Genomic DNA, 18,744 nt, shown 5'->3' on the forward strand with positions numbered 1-18,744 from the left:
TATATGATAAAGCGACTCGTCTATCGGCCTTCATCAACGGCTGATTGACTCCGATATCGCGGAAATCTAGTTCAGAAACGCGTCGCTGCCCTCGCGGATCATATTAAACGGAACGCAGAGCACGATGCTGGGAGCACGGTCGATCGATGAGCAAAAGGGGAATCGCAGACATCGTGGCAGCGAGTAGCAGGCTTGATTAACTTCACTCGGTCGGGCAAGTTGAAAAACCTTCGATACGATCTTTATCGTGTACCGTAAAGAACTACTACCACCGGTAATTAATTATACAGAAGAGGAAGTTCACCCAAGTTTCCTCATTTTTTCCATGAAAAGATCTCTTTCTTATTCCCTCTCTATTTATCTTTCTCCCTTCTTTCTATCAAGTTGGAACACGATCGTTACTTTTAATAGAGCTACCAGGGACCAACAACTAACTCTCGATATGAACTGATCACGACGCACGCGCATAATCTCCGCTCCTGTATCAAAACTAATTTTCCTACGCAGTTACCGGAAGCTAATTCCTCTCTTCTTTTCTCTTCGTTTTTCTTCCTTTCTTTTTTCTTCTTTTTTTTTTGTCAAAGTCACCAAGAAGGAAATTCTATGAAGACAAGAGTCAATCATTTCTTCCTATTTTCTCGTTCGATCTTCTCCAATATTAATTACGAAATAATGCGGGCGTAGCTGTATACCAGCACGAGAATGGTAAGGGTTAAGTACCGAGATAGACAAGTCGCGTCTCCACTAGTGGAAACGGGGAACAGGATATGGCCCATTGGCTATGAAACGAGAAAAGATTGGTAAGGTAGAGAAGGGGCAATAATACGAGGTTTCTTGGAAAACGGCCAACGTGTCAGCCGTAATATCATAGTCGTTACGTGGAACATCTCAAACGTACGTCGTGCGAATGAGCATTTTATTCTCTGACAGTGTGCACGTGTGCGCGTACTTCACACAAACAAGTGTCCCGCGAAATTATCATTTTCCCCGCAGCGATCGAATCAAGTCGCGCACCACCATCTTTGATTTCCTCTTCGTGGGTCACCGTCTTGTCCTCTTGCGTAAAAATGCGTCCTATCCTCCGTGTAAGGTAGATATAAACAATATCGTGTCGCCTGAATTTATCTTATAATTGCTCTCGCCCTGAAAATTTTCATAAAATTACCGTTATCGATATTAACTTCTTCATTTCTTCTAATAAAATTGTAATTTACTTCTTGTAATTTGTTTCTTTTTAATAAGATAAAAATGTAAGACGAAACGTATATCAAGACGATAGAAATGCAACGACATAAATGCAAGTACCGCAAAAATGGAGCGAAAAGAAGATAGAACAAGGAATAGCAGTGCGATCGAAGCATACGAAACCTCGGGAAACGTCGGTATTATCATAATAATGGCTGAAACCATCATCCTTTCCGCGTCTGCTCTCCGACTCCCCAATAGCTCGCTTCTCGAGGCTTCTTTCTTTCCTCGAACGCGCTTAAGGAAGCGGAGTCTAATAGCGGTCGAGTTTTGTACATTTACAAATTTAAAATGATAATTCTGCCGTGGGTGTGGCAAGCCTTCAAGATCATTTGCGCCCTTTCACCTTTTCTCTCTTACTTTCCATCCTGCAGTTACAGTCCAAACCAACCACTTCACAATAGGTCCAAAAGTTCCACGATGGAATATTCTCACTAGACGTTTGTCAATTGTTCAGAAACAGATACCTTACCCCATCTCGATTACCATCAACGCGTTATTGCCATCTCACAGGGCTACTTTTTATAGTTTCTCGTGTAAATAGAAGGAAAATAAAAAAGAGAAATTGAAAAATCGTGTACATTCGCGTAACACGTAGAAGTGTCTGGATATTATAGCTGGTATTAGTAATGCACTATTAATTTGAAATGTTATTGAGAACAATTTTTTTAAGTATGATGCGAATAATTTTATGCTTACCAATAATTCCCAATCGGTGTCATTTACAAGTACCAAAATTCCTGGTCGCCTATGAACATAAAATAGTGCATAAAATAAACGTGTCATGTACCATACTATTTGTATATATCTAGGACGCAAAAATGTTTACATGTATGAATGAATGAGTTATCTCTGTAGTTGTAACTCCATTAATGTGAACTATGCTGCCCTCTCTATTAAAACCGGGAAACTCGTAAGGTGCCATGTTGATCTTATATATCATAGAATTGGCAAGTACGAATTAATACAATAACGTATTGTGTTTGTAGTAAGAAGTACGAGGTACAACACGCGTGCCGGAGTATCAATTGGTGAAACATTTTAAACAATTACTTGAAATGGTTCTACCGTTAACGTAAAAATATGATATGATTTAATAACTTACACGGTGTCTCCTTGCATAAAAAGTTCCGGTCGTTCTTTTAGAAGGTTATCTTTTATCCAGAAAAGTAACTTTTGTATAGTCCCTATAAAATTTCACATCACGAATTAATATTTTACACTGGGAGAAATTTTATAGAACTTACATTCGTTTCCAGGTAAGTTCACAGAATGCTTTTTCTTTTTGTCGAAAAGTAATTCTGCCCCGCCTCTGAAATTATTTAATAATTCGATATACATACATGTATATTGTTACAATCGCAAGAAAAGTTAGGTTAAGTATCGATTCGATATTACCCGAATTCAATGGTCACGGGAATACTGCTACTTTCGATAGACATGTTTTTTTTTATTTTTCGTAAAATTATGCCGCCTTACAGTATTATTAGTTATTATTATATAGTTACAAGCAAAATATCGTTCACTGCGCATAGAAACAACATAAACGACATTACAACTCCGTTCCACGTTCCTTCTATTCAACTGATCAGTAGTGTATGCATGTTGCAAAATAGAAATTTCCGAATGCAAGATTTAATTTAAAAAAGAGTTATACATTGTAATAATTCCATCTCTTCATCGATATTTTATAATTTGCAAAAGTTTGTCTACAAATCTTCGCAATTGTTAATCTTATAATATTATGTATCGGGAAATCGAAAGAAACAATCATTCTATTGATATAAAAATATTTGCTTGTTATGAATATGTATATTAATATCAGTAATATCAATAACAAGTATTCATAAGAAATAAAATTTATGCCAAACGTAATGTAAAAGGCAGAATGTAGAGCAGGTACCTCTTAAATGCAATACAAAGTACACTCCTGTGTATTCGTGGGTCATTAGCCTTAATAATTATGAGTTTAATTGCGTGGTGAAGGTTGTGTTATACATGATTAACACCAATTGATATAGAAATAAAGTTTGTTAGTTGAAAATAATATTTAAAAACGTAATTATTGTTAAACGAATATGGAATAAATGGTGTGCATTTGATAAAAATGTAGACTGTACAGATGGACTGAAGTGCAGGTGCGATCAGCGGCAGCTGTAATGGCGGTCGTCGGAAAAGTGCAATCGCAGGCGTTAAATATCTAAAAAACAAAGTGGCGCAAATCGAATACCCGTTCGCATTATTTTAAACTTTTTATCCTTGTATAATTTTATATAATTGTAATACGTTTTCTGCGTTCAGTATCAACTTGCACAATGTCGCAAAGAAATGAACATACTTCGGATGAAACTGAGTCAGAAATGCATGCGAAAAATCACAATAAAGAACAATCGAAATGTGAAACAAGCATGTTAAACAATGAAACAGAACAACCTATGTTGGAGGATGAAGAAATGCCAACGTATATCAGTGTGTCTACTCCATCGAAGCGTGAAGATTCAGATATCAGTAATACAAAACAAGTGGACAGAATACCAATAGAGGAAGACCACAGTCGAAGTCCTTATCCTAGTGATGATCAAGGAGGAGGCAGTATCTATGTACTGTCTTCTGGTGAAGAAAGTACTCATCCATACAATGATGAAGAGAGTAATCATCCATACAACGATGAAGAGGAAGATGAATATGCAGATAGTGAAGGTAAGTAAATAATAAAACCTCATTTCTACATTGCAATATATATACATGTATGTATGCAGATATGGATGAAATGGATCTTGAAAATGATCGTGAAAATGCAATGATAGATGAGGAGGAAGAAGATGATGATGATGATGATGACGAAGGAAACCTTTTGAGACTACATAACGACGACGACGAAGATATTGAGACAGAATATGATCTGGAATGCTTTGATAGAGTATCTGATGATTTTGTCTTAAACAAAAGATTAAAGCAACATCATAAAGAGAGGAGTTTATCATTACAAGATTTAAGCATTTCAAAAAACAATGTTCATTCGTCACATAATAAAAAAAGACATAGCATGAACATTTTCAGACATAATTATTTAGGTATGCAGCAAAATCCAATGCCATATCCTATTGCACAAAAAAAGCAAATGATGTCAGTTAAATATCAACATGTGGAAAGTAAAGTGAAACAGTACATAAAAGGTATAAAAGAACAAACTAGAAGATCTATGGAAAAGCGTATTAAAGAGCAAGAATTTATAATGAATAAAAATCATGCAAGTAATGAAAGTAAGAAATATGTTTATCGAATTATATTTGAATTGAAATACTCATATTAGGAAAATATATTCGATGTCTATTATAGTTGTTATGATCTGAAATGTCTTTACATAATTCAATAAAGTACTGGGCTGCATTATGGTATTTAGACAAACAAACACTAGAGAATATGGTTCACCATGAAAGCTTATAAGCATAAAAGTCCGACAAGACTGGTCATGGCTACTGCACACATCCCATTCAAAAAATATAGATTAAAATGTGTAGACCCGGTACAAACGCAAACTAATCTAATCACCATGAAGCACTATAACATGTACGATAGACGATTGTTTGTCACAACGAATGTACCCATCAATCGTGTGCGGCACGATCTTTCTTGAATTTTGGCGGCGATATTATCTATATTTTCTGAATGGAGCATTTTCAGAAGATGTGGCCATCCTTGTTGGGCTCTGCCACTTATAAGCTTTCCAATAATATGCCATACTCTCCAGTGAGCATTGGCCTAAATGCTATAACATAGTCAAATATTGTTTGTGACATTCTTGTATGTGAATGAATAACCAAGTTCTAAGGCAAATACGTAATTAATGTAAACTATAACTTTTACTTTTTGCTTATAGACAATGACACTGAGCAATTGAAAGCAAGAGTTAATAAAACCATAAAAGATTATGCTGAGAAAGCTATTCAAAATTTACAACGTGATGAAGCTGAAAACGATAATTTAATATACAATACAGCACAAATATTGGAAAATGGAGAAAATAATAAAATCTCTAACAGAATTATTGAAAATGATTATAAACATATTCGAAAGGACACTGAATACAATGATATACCAAATGAGAAACGAGTGCAGAATTCCGATGATAAATTAGAAAAACGAAATGGTTCAGTAGATGTCAATATCCGTCATATCGAATATCAAAATGCTTTAGATAGAAATATGAGATTCGGTAGCATAAATCAACCTTCTCTAATTAATGGACATCAGACAACGCCCACATTTATTAATTTACGTACGTTAAGCTATGAAGAATACATGCATAGTGCCTCTAATATGGAACAGAGAGAAGAATTATCTGAAGAAAGACAAGAAAAAATGAACGAAACAGAAATATATAATGAAGCAGAAATGATTAGTTCACGAGAAATTGATAACAATATTAACTGTCCTTTAAAAATTGCAAACGTTAAAAGTATCCGCATAATAGAAGATGAACCAGAAAACTTAAATTTTACAAAAATTAATACAGCTGACAGAATAAATGCAGAGAACACTGAAATAATAGAGTTGAAAACTCAACTCAATGAGAAAGACGCACAATTTATTAATTTACGAGATGCCTACCAAAAGGTATTGGCAGAAAATATAAAAATGAAACAAGAATTGGATAATCTAAAAAAATCTTTAGCAAAATATGAGGATCAGAATAAAACATGTGAAATGAAAACTGCATCTGTACAAACTGAAATAGTTTCAGAATCTACTTCTAATCAAGATACTGTAACTTCAGGAGAAACAAACAATAAAATATCCACTAGTAGTGTTGCATCTACAGCAAGTTCTACTGATCAATGGGCAGATAGTGCTTATAGCCCAGCTATATCCATTAAGCTCCCTGATTTGACACCAATTCTTAATTCTGATGATAGCATTATACTCACTGATGGGACTACTCCAAGAAAAATAGCACATCCATTATCTCGAACATTTATCACTTCATCTCGAATTTTGCAAACACTTTCGAATATAACCCAAGGGAAGACAAAAGTTGAAAGTCCTTTAGTAAGAAATATCAAAAAACGATTAAATGAAAATTCCACAGATCAGATATCAAATATAGAATGTAATTCTCCAATCCATGCATCAAGTTCCAAAAAAAGAAAAGCTACAGAAATGCTTGATACATCTACTTCTGTTCAACCTTTCAAAATACCTCATACAACTGTAGAATCTGAGAGAAAAAATAGTACTGATACAACTGATGTAGAATTTAAATATTCTGAGGAACATGTAATGTCAAAATCAGAACAAATAGAAGATACATCGGTCAATAAAGATATTAATGGTTCTACATCTGCAGAAAATAAGATAGAACAGACAGATGATCATGAGGACAGTGTAAAATGTTTCATATACAGGGAAGATGAAAATAGCAAAAATAGAAGTTTCTTAATTCAGGCAGAAGAACCTATAAAAGATGGATTAGATAATGAAAAAAATCGCATTCAAGAATGTGGTCCATATTTATTGGGTAATCTTGAAGTAAGAATGTCTGAAATAAATGGAACGATTAGTGTTTGGGGTAAAGAAGTAGATCATGAATCTACAAGCGATAACGAAGATGATATGGAAGTCTGTGTAAAATCAACTGAACAGAGGATGTGTCAGACTTGGCAGAATACATCACAAACGAGATTTAATGGAAGTCCGCTTGTGTGTTCAACTAATAAAAAGCAGAAAGTTCCAAACAAATTCAATAGGTCCAATATTCCTCAATGTTGTCATTCTTTATCATTAAATTCAATAAAGGCATCATCATCAATAGAAGATGTAAGTGACAAAAGACATACGAGTAATTCTCTCAGCCCAAATATTTGTGTTCCTTCTTGTGAAAATTGTAATTCTTCAAAATATCGTCAAGAGTGGCCAACATGTAAAGATACATCGAGTTCACAAGAAAAATTACATTCCTGTTGTACACATCATATTGAAGTCACAGATAAAGGATGTAGTTGTGGTTTATATCATGAGACACAAAAGCATGATGTTAGTCTTAAGCATTGTAAAGATAAGTTTCACAATAATGGAATTCGGAGGGATTCATATAAAAATACATTTACCCCAGATTCGAAAAATCATTTACACGAAAACTGTATGGACGCCACTACCGAAATGAGCAAAGTAACTTGCAAATATCATGCATGTCGATGTTCACTTCAAAATGTAGTGGATAACAGTCCAGGCTCGAAATACTGTAATCCTGTTAGAGATATTTCGTATACATGTAAATCATCTTTGGATAATATAAATATTCACGAGCATTCTGACAAACATATATGTAATCACAGCCCTTCACATGATGATGATGAAGAGGCTTTAATTCCAATTAAACGATCTAATGAAACGCCTGAAGTAAGATAATAAAAGCATAAATACAATCGTAACAAATTTATCAAGAACTTTATGTTCATGTAACGTTTTTTCTTTATGTACAGACGAGACAACGAAGATTAAGTGGTAAAAGAGTAAGAGGAATTCTTATGGATCTTTTAAAGGGATGTGGAGATTGCCGTAATAATAGTACTGTTAGTTTAAGTAAAAGTGGATTTCGAAAAGGAACACCTTCTATGACAAATGGTCCTCCACAAATTAAGATTTCTTCTCCTACATTCGGGCCTACATGTTCCACTTCTACGCAATGTAATGACAGGTAACTATATTGTACACTATCATAAAAACATGATACATACATGGAATACGTTATTACTTTTACTTACAGGTGTTGCCATGCATATGCACGTAGAATTGAATCTCAACTTGAAGAATTTCGATTGGAAATGGAAAGAGTAAGATCGCGTTCGGACGCAATCCTAGATATGCTCAATATGCTTCATTCTGTGGATATGAACTAATGAAACTTATATAATACTAAATAAGTGCTTTTTCCTTGTACAGATCACTATTTTAATTTCTTTAAATCGATTTGCACTGTCATCAAAGTCTTATTTACCTCTTCTACTTCATTGCATATAAGGGTTACGTGAACAATTTATTACAATAAAATACATAAATAAAAAACTGCTACATTGTAACAGATGTCATTCGTACTATGATGATTCAATTTTTGCGACATTGATTGATGTAACAACAAGTGAATTTCATCAGTCTTAAATTGTATAAATTTTTACTATTTTGTAATATATTTACGAATACAAACTAGACAATTTTTTTACATTCTAGAAATGAAAACAGATACTTCACATGTAATTTAAACAAGTCAGTGCAACGACTTTCAGTTCTATATCAATAAAATATTGATATAGATAATATATTAATTTCCTATTAATAATTGCAGTCGCAGGAATCGAATCCTGTCCCAGCCTCTCCGGGCAAAACACCGGGCGGCATCTCTCCTTGTCCCTTAAAGATATTAGTGTAAGATGTTTTCAAATAATTTACGTGACCTTGTAGTGATCTTATCCGACCTTGAGCTTGCTCAAACGCCTCGTTTAAGTTGTTTATCTGACCCTGCATTTTCTGTCTAATCTAAAAGGAATAAAGCAATAGACAAGTTAAATTAATGTCTAGAAAGGAATGTCAGCTTTTTGAACGATAAATTACTTCATCTCTATCTTTCTGTGCAGCTCTTGCAGTAGCTCTGCACTGAGCCAATTGCCGTTCCATTTCCGCAATTTGACTTTGCATCGATCTTCTTACAGTTTCACATCTTTCTTTCGTTCTTGCTACTTGTCTCGCAGAATCTTCTCGAATCTTTAATATTCATTAGAATTACTATACATTTTCCAATGAAATATACAATAATATAATAATATAATATAATAAATAATAATACCTGTTCAAGCATTGCTGTCAACTGTGTAACCTCGTGCATTTTTTCATCGATGCGTTTCTGCAATTGTGCTTCGTGCTCTTCAAATCTTGCAAGCGTATTTTTCATACGTTCATTCTCATGACGTAGTTCAGTATTTCTCCTTTCTAATTCATCGAATCGTCCCGAACCGTGACCTCTTTCATCCTAAATACATATATTGTTTATAAACGTACACATTTTTACAAGACCAGAACTGGTAGAAAAATGTGAAAACATTAACCTGCAGTGCTTGATATTCGCTACGCAAAACGTCCAATTGATTTTGCAATGTTTGAATTTTATCTTTGCAACCTATAACTTCCCGTGAAAGATCCTCGCAGTTGCGTTCTGCAACCAAACGCATCTGTTGCGCTTCCTGTAGTTTCACTTGCGTTTGTTTTAGAATCTCCGGCAACGGCGCAAGTTCTGCGAGTTTCTCTTGGAACTGATTCTACCCGAAAGATAGTAAAATGTATCAAGATAATCATGTACACGTAAATATTTACGTACTTTCACTCTTCCTATTTCTAGGGTGACATTTTCATTCATCCGTGCGTTATCCATTTCCATTAGATCAAGCTGTCGCCGTTGTTCTTCCACTTGTTGTTGTGCCTATTTTTATACAGCTACTTTTATACTTACCTATAACAACGTTTTTAAAGGAAATATCGTAAAAAAGAACCTGTAAATATTTGTTTCGATAATCCTCCAACTGAGCAGCTTGATCTTGAATCAAGGATCGTAATTCTTCAAGTTCATCTTGGGCTTCTCGGAAACGTTGCTTGAAGACGATCAAAGTTTGCTCTTGCTCAACCATCTGTTCCTTAAAACCTAGTTTTAAATTAATTATATTGTTATAATATAAAATATTGAAATTGAAAAGCATTCCAAATAATCACCTTCGTATTTTTCTTTCTCAGCTTCCATTGTCTTCAATCGTTCTTGAGCGTCTACAAGTTTGATTTCCAACTTTTCTTTCTCTTCGATAGATTCGCGCGTTTGTTGTTTCAACTTGTCAGCATCTGTTCTTAAACACGAAACCTCGCATAATTTGTTTTTGTAATCATCTTGTAGACGTGCATATTGTTCGCGTAGGTCACGTAACTGTTGCTGAGGACACGTGCTAGCGCCCTTTTTTTAAATAGCTGCTTTAGTTCATGTTAAATCTTTTTCTGAAGTTCAATCTTACCATAGGAGCGTTTATGCAAGGACCAGTACAGGTTGCAGAAGGAGCAGGTGGTATCTACGTACGACGAAAAACGATCTTATATGTTATGTAATATATCACACTTAATAAAAATAAAATATCTGAAACTTTTCGAAAAATATATTTATTCCGTGGAAAATTATTTATGACATTTCAACAATTTTATCGGCATGCGACATTTTATCTTTGAACGTTTACCAATCTTTACAATCAAGTTAATCGAGATATTGAATAGATACCTTAGGAAGAGGTATAGAAGGCGATTGTGTAATTGGAGCCGAACACGGTACGTAAGGAGTCGCGCTTGGTGGCTGCTGCATGCCCAAAGGTGGAGGAGGACAACAACCGCAAGGTGCACAAGGGCCAGTACACTTCAGCAACTTGCGTTGTTGTTCCAATTGTTGACGTTCTCGTTGAACATTAGCAAGCTCTATTTGCATATTACGTACTTCGCATTCCATTGTACCCAATTGTTGTTCCTATAAAATATACAAATAAATAAACATAGAAATTAGACCAAACTTGCAGCATATTTCGAAGATGTACTAGCTGTTTGGTACTGTTCCCATAGGCCGCAAGTTTGTTTTCTATTTCTGCGGGGCAAGATCCTCTTGGAAGAGGTGGTGGTCCTGTACACAGTGTTTTAACCGCGGCAGGACTTCGACAACACATATCGATTTGCGAAGAAGAATCACTTGTAATACAAGCTCCTGTTATTGACGCACCACCCGCGAGTCTCGGCGAATCTAAAATAATAATATTTATTAGGTTATCCCATAAGTTCGTGCTGACCTTTGTGTATACATCTCATATTTTAAAGAAAAACAAGAGAACTTTTATCGAGACGGAATAACGAAAAATGGGAAGAAGTTGTACAACGAGAGGGGGATTACATTTTTTCATGAAACCGAAAGGTAAACAATATAAACAATCTTAACATATATAACCGCTCGAAAAACGGCACGAACTTATGGGATGACCTAATATTAATTTTCAATACACAAAGTGTAAGTACTTTCTTTTATTATAATAGACATAGCTCACCTCCGCTGGGTAAATACGTATGATTCGGCCTCACTGAAACACATGTTAAATTTCATTTTTAATATTAAATTAAAAAAAAATTATACAAAAGAAAATCTTAAAAACTTTGTCGTTGGAGTACAAACCGCATACAGTATTTGCGATTGGTGACAAAGTATCGGCGTTTTGAGGTTGAAGACAACACTTGCACCGACAATAATCGTCGTCTTGCTGTAACGTAGTGGTGTACGAAATCGAACGTAGAGGAGACGGACTTGACACTTCGGACGAAATTCCACCTGGGCAACAAGGGGTATAACAACAAGGACTAGTGATTCGCTGATTCAAGCAAGCTAATTGACGTGTCAATTCCACATTTTCCTTCACAACTATTCTCATTTCAGCCTGCAACCCGCATACCTTCCTCTGAAGACTTTCAACGGCGGTATCCTTTTCTAGCAATGCTTCTTCCAATTTGTATCTAACACGTCAGTAAGTTAATTTTTGTAACAAAGACAAGATCACATGGTTTATGTCAATATGCTTCTATTAGCGACAATCTATGCAATCGTCGTTAAGGAGACTGATTAGTTTTCACATTTTTTTGTCGATTTTCTATTTTTTTTTTTTTTTTTTATGTCGAGAAGCGACAGATAATTTATGAAATTCATAGCTGTGTAAAATGAAGTTGTTTCATAGAACTTACTTGCCACCTTCAAGCTGTGCATTTTCCAATACCAATTTTTCCTGCATAGTTAACGATTCTGTTAACTTTCCAGTTAAATTTTTAAGACATCTATCTTTTCCTTTCTTTTTACTATCTGCCACAACAATCTTTGGAATTTCATCCTCCGTAGTTCCGCAAACAATCACTCTTGGAAGCCTAGTTAAACAACAATACAAATTTTAAAAATGCATTCTAAAGAAAATAAATGATATAACATACCTATCTTCTGGATATTCTATTTGAGGTAAGTCGAAGCGTTCTCTAAGCTTTTCTATCTCTATGTCTGTCTTTTCGTCTACCATATCTATTTTCTCCTTTGCTATTTCAAGTTCTTCTTCTTCGGTAATGATCTAGAAATTATTTTTCCTATAAACTTCACCGCGCTACTTGCTTCGATGGTCGATAAAGAATACTTACGGCGGTGGGTCTCATAATGGGTTGCATATTGAACATCCTAGCAAAAGTAGTACTCGAGATATCAGACACACCTAGTACTCGTTGTATTTTCCGCGTTATCTGCTCAAATTCTGCCAGTTTCTTCATCACTTCGTCCTGCTTCTCATGTATTATTAACGTATCTTCATCGGTTAAATCTTTCTTCTATAATACAAAGCAATCCTTTTTAAATCTCGATGTTCGATGTTTCGAATTTCAAATTTCATTAGCTTATTATTTCCAGAACTATTACAGTTGTAAGTGCAGCTATTTCTTCCTTTAGCTGATCAATTTCTCTTGCAAGAACGACGCAACGTTCATCCGCCTTCTTCATTTCCAACAGTACAACGCTATCAGTCAACGGAGATGAACTCAATATCGATTCATGTCGTCCACCAGGTTTAATTGGCACACCTAAACAATGCATAAATTGATTATACTTTATACATTTTTTTATTATCTTATTGCATTTTTTCTACTTTTTTCTTGAATTTACGATATCATACCTTCACCGAGACCGGGAGGAAGCGGATACGGTGGAGGCAGTTCTTCCGTATTAATTCTTGATACCGGTCTTGATACCGATTTTGCTACAGATTCTGTTCCTTCTTCCTCTTCCTTTTGTGGTTCTTCTTCTTCTATTGGTTCTTCTTCTTCTTTTGATTCTTCCGCTTCATCTTGAAGGGCTTCGTCAACGTTTTCTTCTTCGGCCATGCTTCATAATTGAATAAATTTATTATCAGATAATTCAACGTTAACAAAATGTTCTCGAGAACTAAATAATTTTATACTTTTTCTGTGGATCGCTTCCTGCTTGATCCGAATTTTCGATTTCTACTAATTGTGGTTCAAAATTTGACTTTTGTTTAATCTCCTCCGATTTATCGTTATAATCATCGATTTCGTAAGTCTACCCAAATTATTTTAGATTAGCTTACAACAATCTATCCATTTCCATTTTCAAATACTAGTGAATATACTAAGGAGTTACTTATTAACTGTTGCATAATTTGAATACAAATAATACCAAAATCACACCCGGTCAAGAATGTGTGGTTCAAGATCCACTTGTTGCAGAAATAAAGATTCTACGAGGGTTTTAGAATGCTTGGAATTTCTTGATTTAAAAGGTAGCACATGACCCTCTTGATGATACTCGATTGCTAAAGAGCATATGTCCGGTAAATTTAGAGGCTTTTTTAGATCGAACAAAGATTCCAATGAGCTGAACGTATCTCTCTTCAATGAAGACTCCCTGTATTCTGCGCTTTTTTTCTGTAATTTTGAGATACCTCTTTTCAAACGTTTCAAGTCATGAAAACTTTTGGTTTTAACAGGACAATTATCGAGCTCGCGAGCACGAGGAGGTGTCTGTGAATTCCTTGGAGAACAAGATGTATTCCACGTACACGGTCTCCGCTTCTAAATTAATTAAATCGTATTTTTAAATATTTGTCTATTTTTGAAATGTAATTAAATTTATCTAATATTTTGTTTTTATTAAATACATTCTACGTGAAAAGATGATTCTTCAATGTTAAAGAAAGTTGCAAATATATGCATTAAAAATTTAACCAATATTTTACCTTCATTATTTTACCTTCGATACAACACCGTTGCTTCGCTGAAGAACACAAGGTCTTTACACAGCTATAGTAGATTCAAGAACAATGATCCCTTTCCTCTCGTTTATTCACCGAAGAAACGGTATCGCCATCAAATCACGTCGAACGATTTCTCCAGTTTTGTGTCGAAATTATCTTTTTTTTGTTTAATTTTTATAGATCTCGAAACTGAAATACATGGTATATTAATGTAACAATCGATGGATAAATTTGTTAAATTGTAAGAGAAAGTAAAATAAAACTCAAAATATGACACTTACTCGGAAAAACCTTCAATTTCTTCAAATACGAATATGAAGCATACGTCTTTTATTTTTATGTTACACAGCTACATATTTAAACTTATCAACTGTATCCAAGGTATACCTAACTATGTACTTGTAAAAAAGATATGTATAAAAAATCAGAATTGTTCTAAATTTATAATAGTAACAAATAATATAAAATAAAAATATTAATTAAACATTAATGTTAAAAAAAAAAAATTTCTTCAAATTAAAGATATCGGAAAAATTGCCAACGTTATGGATATAAATGGAAAATACAAAGTTTTTTATTTATTGTATATTAAAGTATTTGTAATAACTAACGTAATGAAGGAATTGAATAGTGATTACTCCTGAGATAAATGTAAATAACATTTGTAAATAACATGATTTTATTGATATAAAAACAATACATTACACGGTCTTACAAAAATTGGGATGACATCTTTCACGATTAAGTGAAAATGTTTACGAAGCAATAATGGTAGATTAAGACATTAATTATTAGAAAAAAAGCAATTATTGCTTGACATTGTAAGTAATATGATTTTAGAATCGTTTAGTATGTTTGATTCTAATGGTAATATATTCATTCAAGAAAGGTCACAAAATTTCTGTTGTATACAAACAAACTTATTGCCATATTTGGTTTATTATGTTTCTTGTGAAAAATATATATACATTCTTATTTTTGAAAAATTCTAGTCACTTATAGTACTTAATAAGCACTTATAATACTTACCTATAGATAGATTGTTTTTGATTGTTTTGATTAAATGGAGGTTATGGATTACGGTAAGTATTAACAGCATGTCAAATAAACAACGCTTAACAGGATAAGTTGTATCAAATAAAATCATGTACATGTGTGATTGAACATAAAAATAATTAAAATATTTTTATATTTTCTATGCTATAAAGAATATAAACCTTATTAGACACTTTTTATGTTATGAATTAAAGAATAAAGGAATTTATATATACAAAAGTACAATTATTTATTCTAATTTTGATAAAATATTACAGCAGAAGGAGAAGAAGCACAAATGGAATATGTAGTAGAAGATCACTCTGAAGAATCCGATAATGATAATGTTGACAATTTAGAAATCCAAGCTCAAACAGAAGATACAAGTAAGTTCATTTTAAATTTCATGTATGTTATATTAAATATATAAATATCACATTATTTAGAAAATAATATTGCATGTAATATTTTAGAAGACAATGATGAAAATGAAACAAAAGCAAAAAAGGCAAAAGAAACAACTTTAGATCAATCTGATATTGATTCTGACCAGTCTTGTCCAATATGCATGGATTTATGGACTAGTTCTGGGGATCATCGTTTGTGTTGTTTACGATGTGGACATTTGTTTGGATATAGTTGCATTTTAAAATGGTTACAAACTTCTTGCACTAGTGGCAACCGTCGTTGTCCACAATGTAATAGGAGAGCTGCTGTAAAAGATATCAGAATGTTGTATGCCAAAAAGTTAACGTCTATAGATACCAGCGAATTGGATAAATTAAAAGAACAATTAAATAATGTTAGTTCTGAAAAAAATCGTATAGAAATGGAACTTTCAAAATATACTTTAAGACAAAAGTTATTTGAACAGCAAATTGCTAGTATGAAGAATAGGATCTCTGAACTAGAAAGTCAGCAATCAGAAATAAATGTTCATTCTTGCCAGGAGATTTCTAAGCATATGATTAAAAAGTTCCATTTAGATCGATCTATAGAGATATGTAAGGACGGCGGTTGCCGTGTATTAGACTACAACCCATGGTTTGGATTCCTAGTTGTATCTCAAAAGTCAACTAATATGTTATTTTCGGGTTATGGTATTAAAAAAATTGACTCGGATAAATTTCAACCACGTCAATTTATTCTTTTACATAATCAAGTTATAAGAGATATTACATTTAATACAACTCAACAGTCATTGCTGCTTAGTGTTGGTTTTGATAAATGTGCAAAATTAATGGATATTCAAAATCACATTATTTTGCATACTTATCAAACAGGATCTCCATTGTGGAGCTGCTGTTGGTCAGGCAATAATTCAAATGTGTTTTTTACGGGTGCACAAAATGGATCTATAACACAATTTGATATTAGACAAACTTCTGGTGCTGTTGAAACTTTAGACAATGCAGGCGACAGATCACCAGTAGTTTCTCTAGCAACAGTGCCATCTAATCCGGGTAGCGGTATTAGTCGAGGTGGATTCATAGCATGCCATTTGAGTACATGCTATGCTTATGAGCAAAAAGACTCAAAATATTTACCTAAACAAATATTCCTTGAAGGTCCGTTTATATCTGTGTGTTATGATCAAAAGAATAATCATACTTTAATATCTTCCCGACCAAATGCTAGACAGCCTCATGCACGACACATAGTATGTACTATAGAAAAAGACAGTGAGGAATCAACAGTTTGTAATGTAGTACATACGTTCCATGCTGGTAATTCTCAACAGTTATTGTCTCGACCATGTTACTTAAATATTGAAAATGATACATTAGTTGCTGCATACCAAGAATCTAATGCCAGTATATCATTATGGAGTGTATCTACTGGAAAACAAGTAAATAGTCTTCCTGTTTCTGATCCTGTAGTGGATATATGTGCAGTTGACGTTAGTAATAATTTATATTTGGCAACACTCTCTTCAAAAAAAGTTAGAATTTATAATCATGGATAACTATCATTACTATGGAAGTAAATAAAAATATCTCATATTTTTTCTATACACATCATACATTTATAATGTAATAGGTACATGATATAACTAATAATATTGTATTTGTTTCTACATTAAATTTAAACAACGTTATTTTATATAAAATTATGTGTTGTCAAAAAAAAGTAATGATACAAAATCTAAACTCGTAAATATGAAACATAAATTTTCTTATTAACGACAATGCAAAAATTTCCATATACACAACTTGAATTATCAAAAAATACTAAAAGGAAATTTTTATGTTACCATTTCCCATTTAAAGATACACATGTTTATCGCTGTGCATATATACAATGAATATTTGTTATATAAATATTTTTCTATCAATCTAAAAACTGTTTCAGTAGTTTTCCTGCATACTATTTCAAAACAGGATAATAATATTAGAGATAATTATATATTTATATACTATTAGATAATATAATTAATAATAATATAAAAAATTTATTGAACTCAATAGATAATCAAGATATTAAAATAAGGAAATTTTTGTACAAGTATCCCTATTATTTTTATTGAAAAATGTTATTTATTGATATTTTTGAAGTATTAAATTACATTTAGTATCTATATAGCTGTTGTAACCAATCATTTTCATAAAGTACCTCATGTGTAATTAATTTTTTATATCTATGATTATAAATCAAACAAACCAAATAGTATAATCTATTAGTACACCTCTAACACAGCCTCCGCATAAATTACTAGAAAATGTGAAAGAAAATTTAAAATTCCTATTTTAGCACTGCCAGGAATACAATATTGTTTAAATATATTAAGAAAAATCTATGTAACTTGTAGAGGATAACACATATAATGCTATACAAATAGTTCTTTTGAACAAGTTTCAAATATATTCTACATAGGCTGCTATCTTATTAGAGATTTAAGAATAATTAGTGTCTTAAATTATTTAACCTGCAATTCTTCACAAACAATATAACTATAAATTTTATTAAATATTTTTAATCTAAAATGGTTTTTGAAATTTCATAAGCTGGAAGTGTCAATGTTATATGGAAGTATCAATGCCATAATTTCTGATAGCTTTTTATTATTAACTTTCAACTTATGTTTATTTAAAAATCAAATTTGCTTTGTACCATTATTCTTAATGATGTAATAAATGCAATTCTTAATGTGGAATGTACATCTCCAGCTTCGAGTACAGAAAACTATGCATACGTAAAAAAACATTTATAAACGATAGTAATAGTAAATTATGAATCACTGAAACATAACCCTTTACCAAAAATGTACAGAATTTAAATATCAACAGTATAGCATTTATGTTTATCATTTTTTTTTACAAATCCCTTTTAACGCTAACAGGTTGGTGTCTATTTCAATAATGTACAATCAGATCTAAATAGTAGATAAACCTCTTTGTGGCTTAAAGAAATCTACAAAAATCTAATGATAAAAGTATAAACTAACTGGTTTTCATTTTAATGTAATAAAGCATACAGAGTAGACATTGATTTATAAAAACAAAACGTAAAGTTTACTAAGTACTATTTCATGCAAACATTTTTTCATTGAAAAGCAAAAAATATATCACCAAATATAATGACATAAAGAGAAAGGAACGCCCAATAAGAA

General features: G+C 32.8%; 4 protein-coding genes across 10 annotated transcripts; 2 read left to right on the forward strand and 2 right to left on the reverse strand.

The window, feature by feature from the left end:
- Positions 1-543: 543 nt before the first annotated feature.
- On the reverse strand, positions 544-2,849 carry LOC126928814 (ubiquitin-related modifier 1). Its single transcript, XM_050744656.1, has 5 exons — positions 2,644-2,849; positions 2,493-2,557; positions 2,351-2,432; positions 1,945-1,993; positions 544-1,143 (listed from the first exon to the last, which is right to left on the reverse strand). The coding sequence occupies exons 1-5, from the start codon at positions 2,685-2,687 to the stop codon at positions 1,075-1,077; spliced, it is 309 nt and encodes a 102-aa protein (XP_050600613.1). The 5' UTR covers positions 2,688-2,849; the 3' UTR covers positions 544-1,074.
- LOC126926516 (MATH and LRR domain-containing protein PFE0570w-like) lies at positions 2,357-8,324 on the forward strand. Of its 3 annotated transcripts, none has more exons than XM_050742867.1 (6): positions 2,357-2,504; positions 3,547-3,945; positions 4,005-4,508; positions 5,126-7,644; positions 7,728-7,942; positions 8,012-8,324. In XM_050742867.1, exons 2-6 carry the CDS (start codon positions 3,561-3,563, stop codon positions 8,142-8,144), a joined length of 3,756 nt encoding a protein of 1,251 aa, XP_050598824.1. In that variant the 5' UTR covers positions 2,357-2,504; positions 3,547-3,560; the 3' UTR covers positions 8,145-8,324. The 3 variants fall into 3 exon arrangements, with proteins under 3 accessions (XP_050598824.1, XP_050598964.1, XP_050598905.1); XM_050743007.1 differs by having other exon boundaries at positions 4,005-4,421; XM_050742948.1 differs by having other exon boundaries at positions 4,053-4,508.
- On the reverse strand, positions 8,263-15,201 carry LOC126926645 (uncharacterized). 3 transcript variants are annotated; one of them, XM_050743106.1, is made up of 22 exons: positions 15,129-15,149; positions 14,381-14,399; positions 14,082-14,288; positions 13,534-13,917; positions 13,287-13,405; positions 13,002-13,210; positions 12,749-12,909; positions 12,478-12,660; positions 12,280-12,410; positions 12,040-12,216; positions 11,480-11,814; positions 11,355-11,387; positions 10,857-11,056; positions 10,550-10,789; positions 10,293-10,346; positions 10,003-10,234; positions 9,786-9,934; positions 9,614-9,715; positions 9,345-9,554; positions 9,086-9,268; positions 8,854-9,003; positions 8,263-8,778 (listed from the first exon to the last, which is right to left on the reverse strand). In XM_050743106.1, exons 3-22 carry the CDS (start codon positions 14,085-14,087, stop codon positions 8,575-8,577), a joined length of 3,462 nt encoding a protein of 1,153 aa, XP_050599063.1. In that variant the 5' UTR covers positions 14,088-14,288; positions 14,381-14,399; positions 15,129-15,149; the 3' UTR covers positions 8,263-8,574. The 3 variants fall into 3 exon arrangements, with proteins under 3 accessions (XP_050599063.1, XP_050599125.1, XP_050599043.1); XM_050743168.1 differs by lacking the exon at positions 14,381-14,399 and having other exon boundaries at positions 15,129-15,201; XM_050743086.1 differs by lacking the exon at positions 15,129-15,149 and having other exon boundaries at positions 14,381-14,494.
- Positions 14,390-17,247, forward strand: LOC126927965 (E3 ubiquitin-protein ligase RFWD3-like). Of its 3 annotated transcripts, none has more exons than XM_050743948.1 (3): positions 14,390-14,480; positions 15,413-15,520; positions 15,608-17,247. In XM_050743948.1, the coding sequence occupies exons 1-3, from the start codon at positions 14,414-14,416 to the stop codon at positions 17,098-17,100; spliced, it is 1,668 nt and encodes a 555-aa protein (XP_050599905.1). In that variant the 5' UTR covers positions 14,390-14,413; the 3' UTR covers positions 17,101-17,247. The 3 variants fall into 3 exon arrangements, with proteins under 3 accessions (XP_050599905.1, XP_050599945.1, XP_050599930.1); XM_050743988.1 differs by lacking the exon at positions 14,390-14,480 and adding an exon at positions 14,640-14,920; XM_050743973.1 differs by lacking the exon at positions 14,390-14,480 and adding an exon at positions 15,036-15,181.
- The last annotated feature ends 1,497 nt before the right edge of the window (positions 17,248-18,744 follow it).

The sequence above is a fragment of the Bombus affinis genome, chromosome 1 (genome assembly GCF_024516045.1).
Source record: "Bombus affinis isolate iyBomAffi1 chromosome 1, iyBomAffi1.2, whole genome shotgun sequence".
Classification (NCBI taxonomy): domain Eukaryota; kingdom Metazoa; phylum Arthropoda; class Insecta; order Hymenoptera; family Apidae; genus Bombus; species Bombus affinis.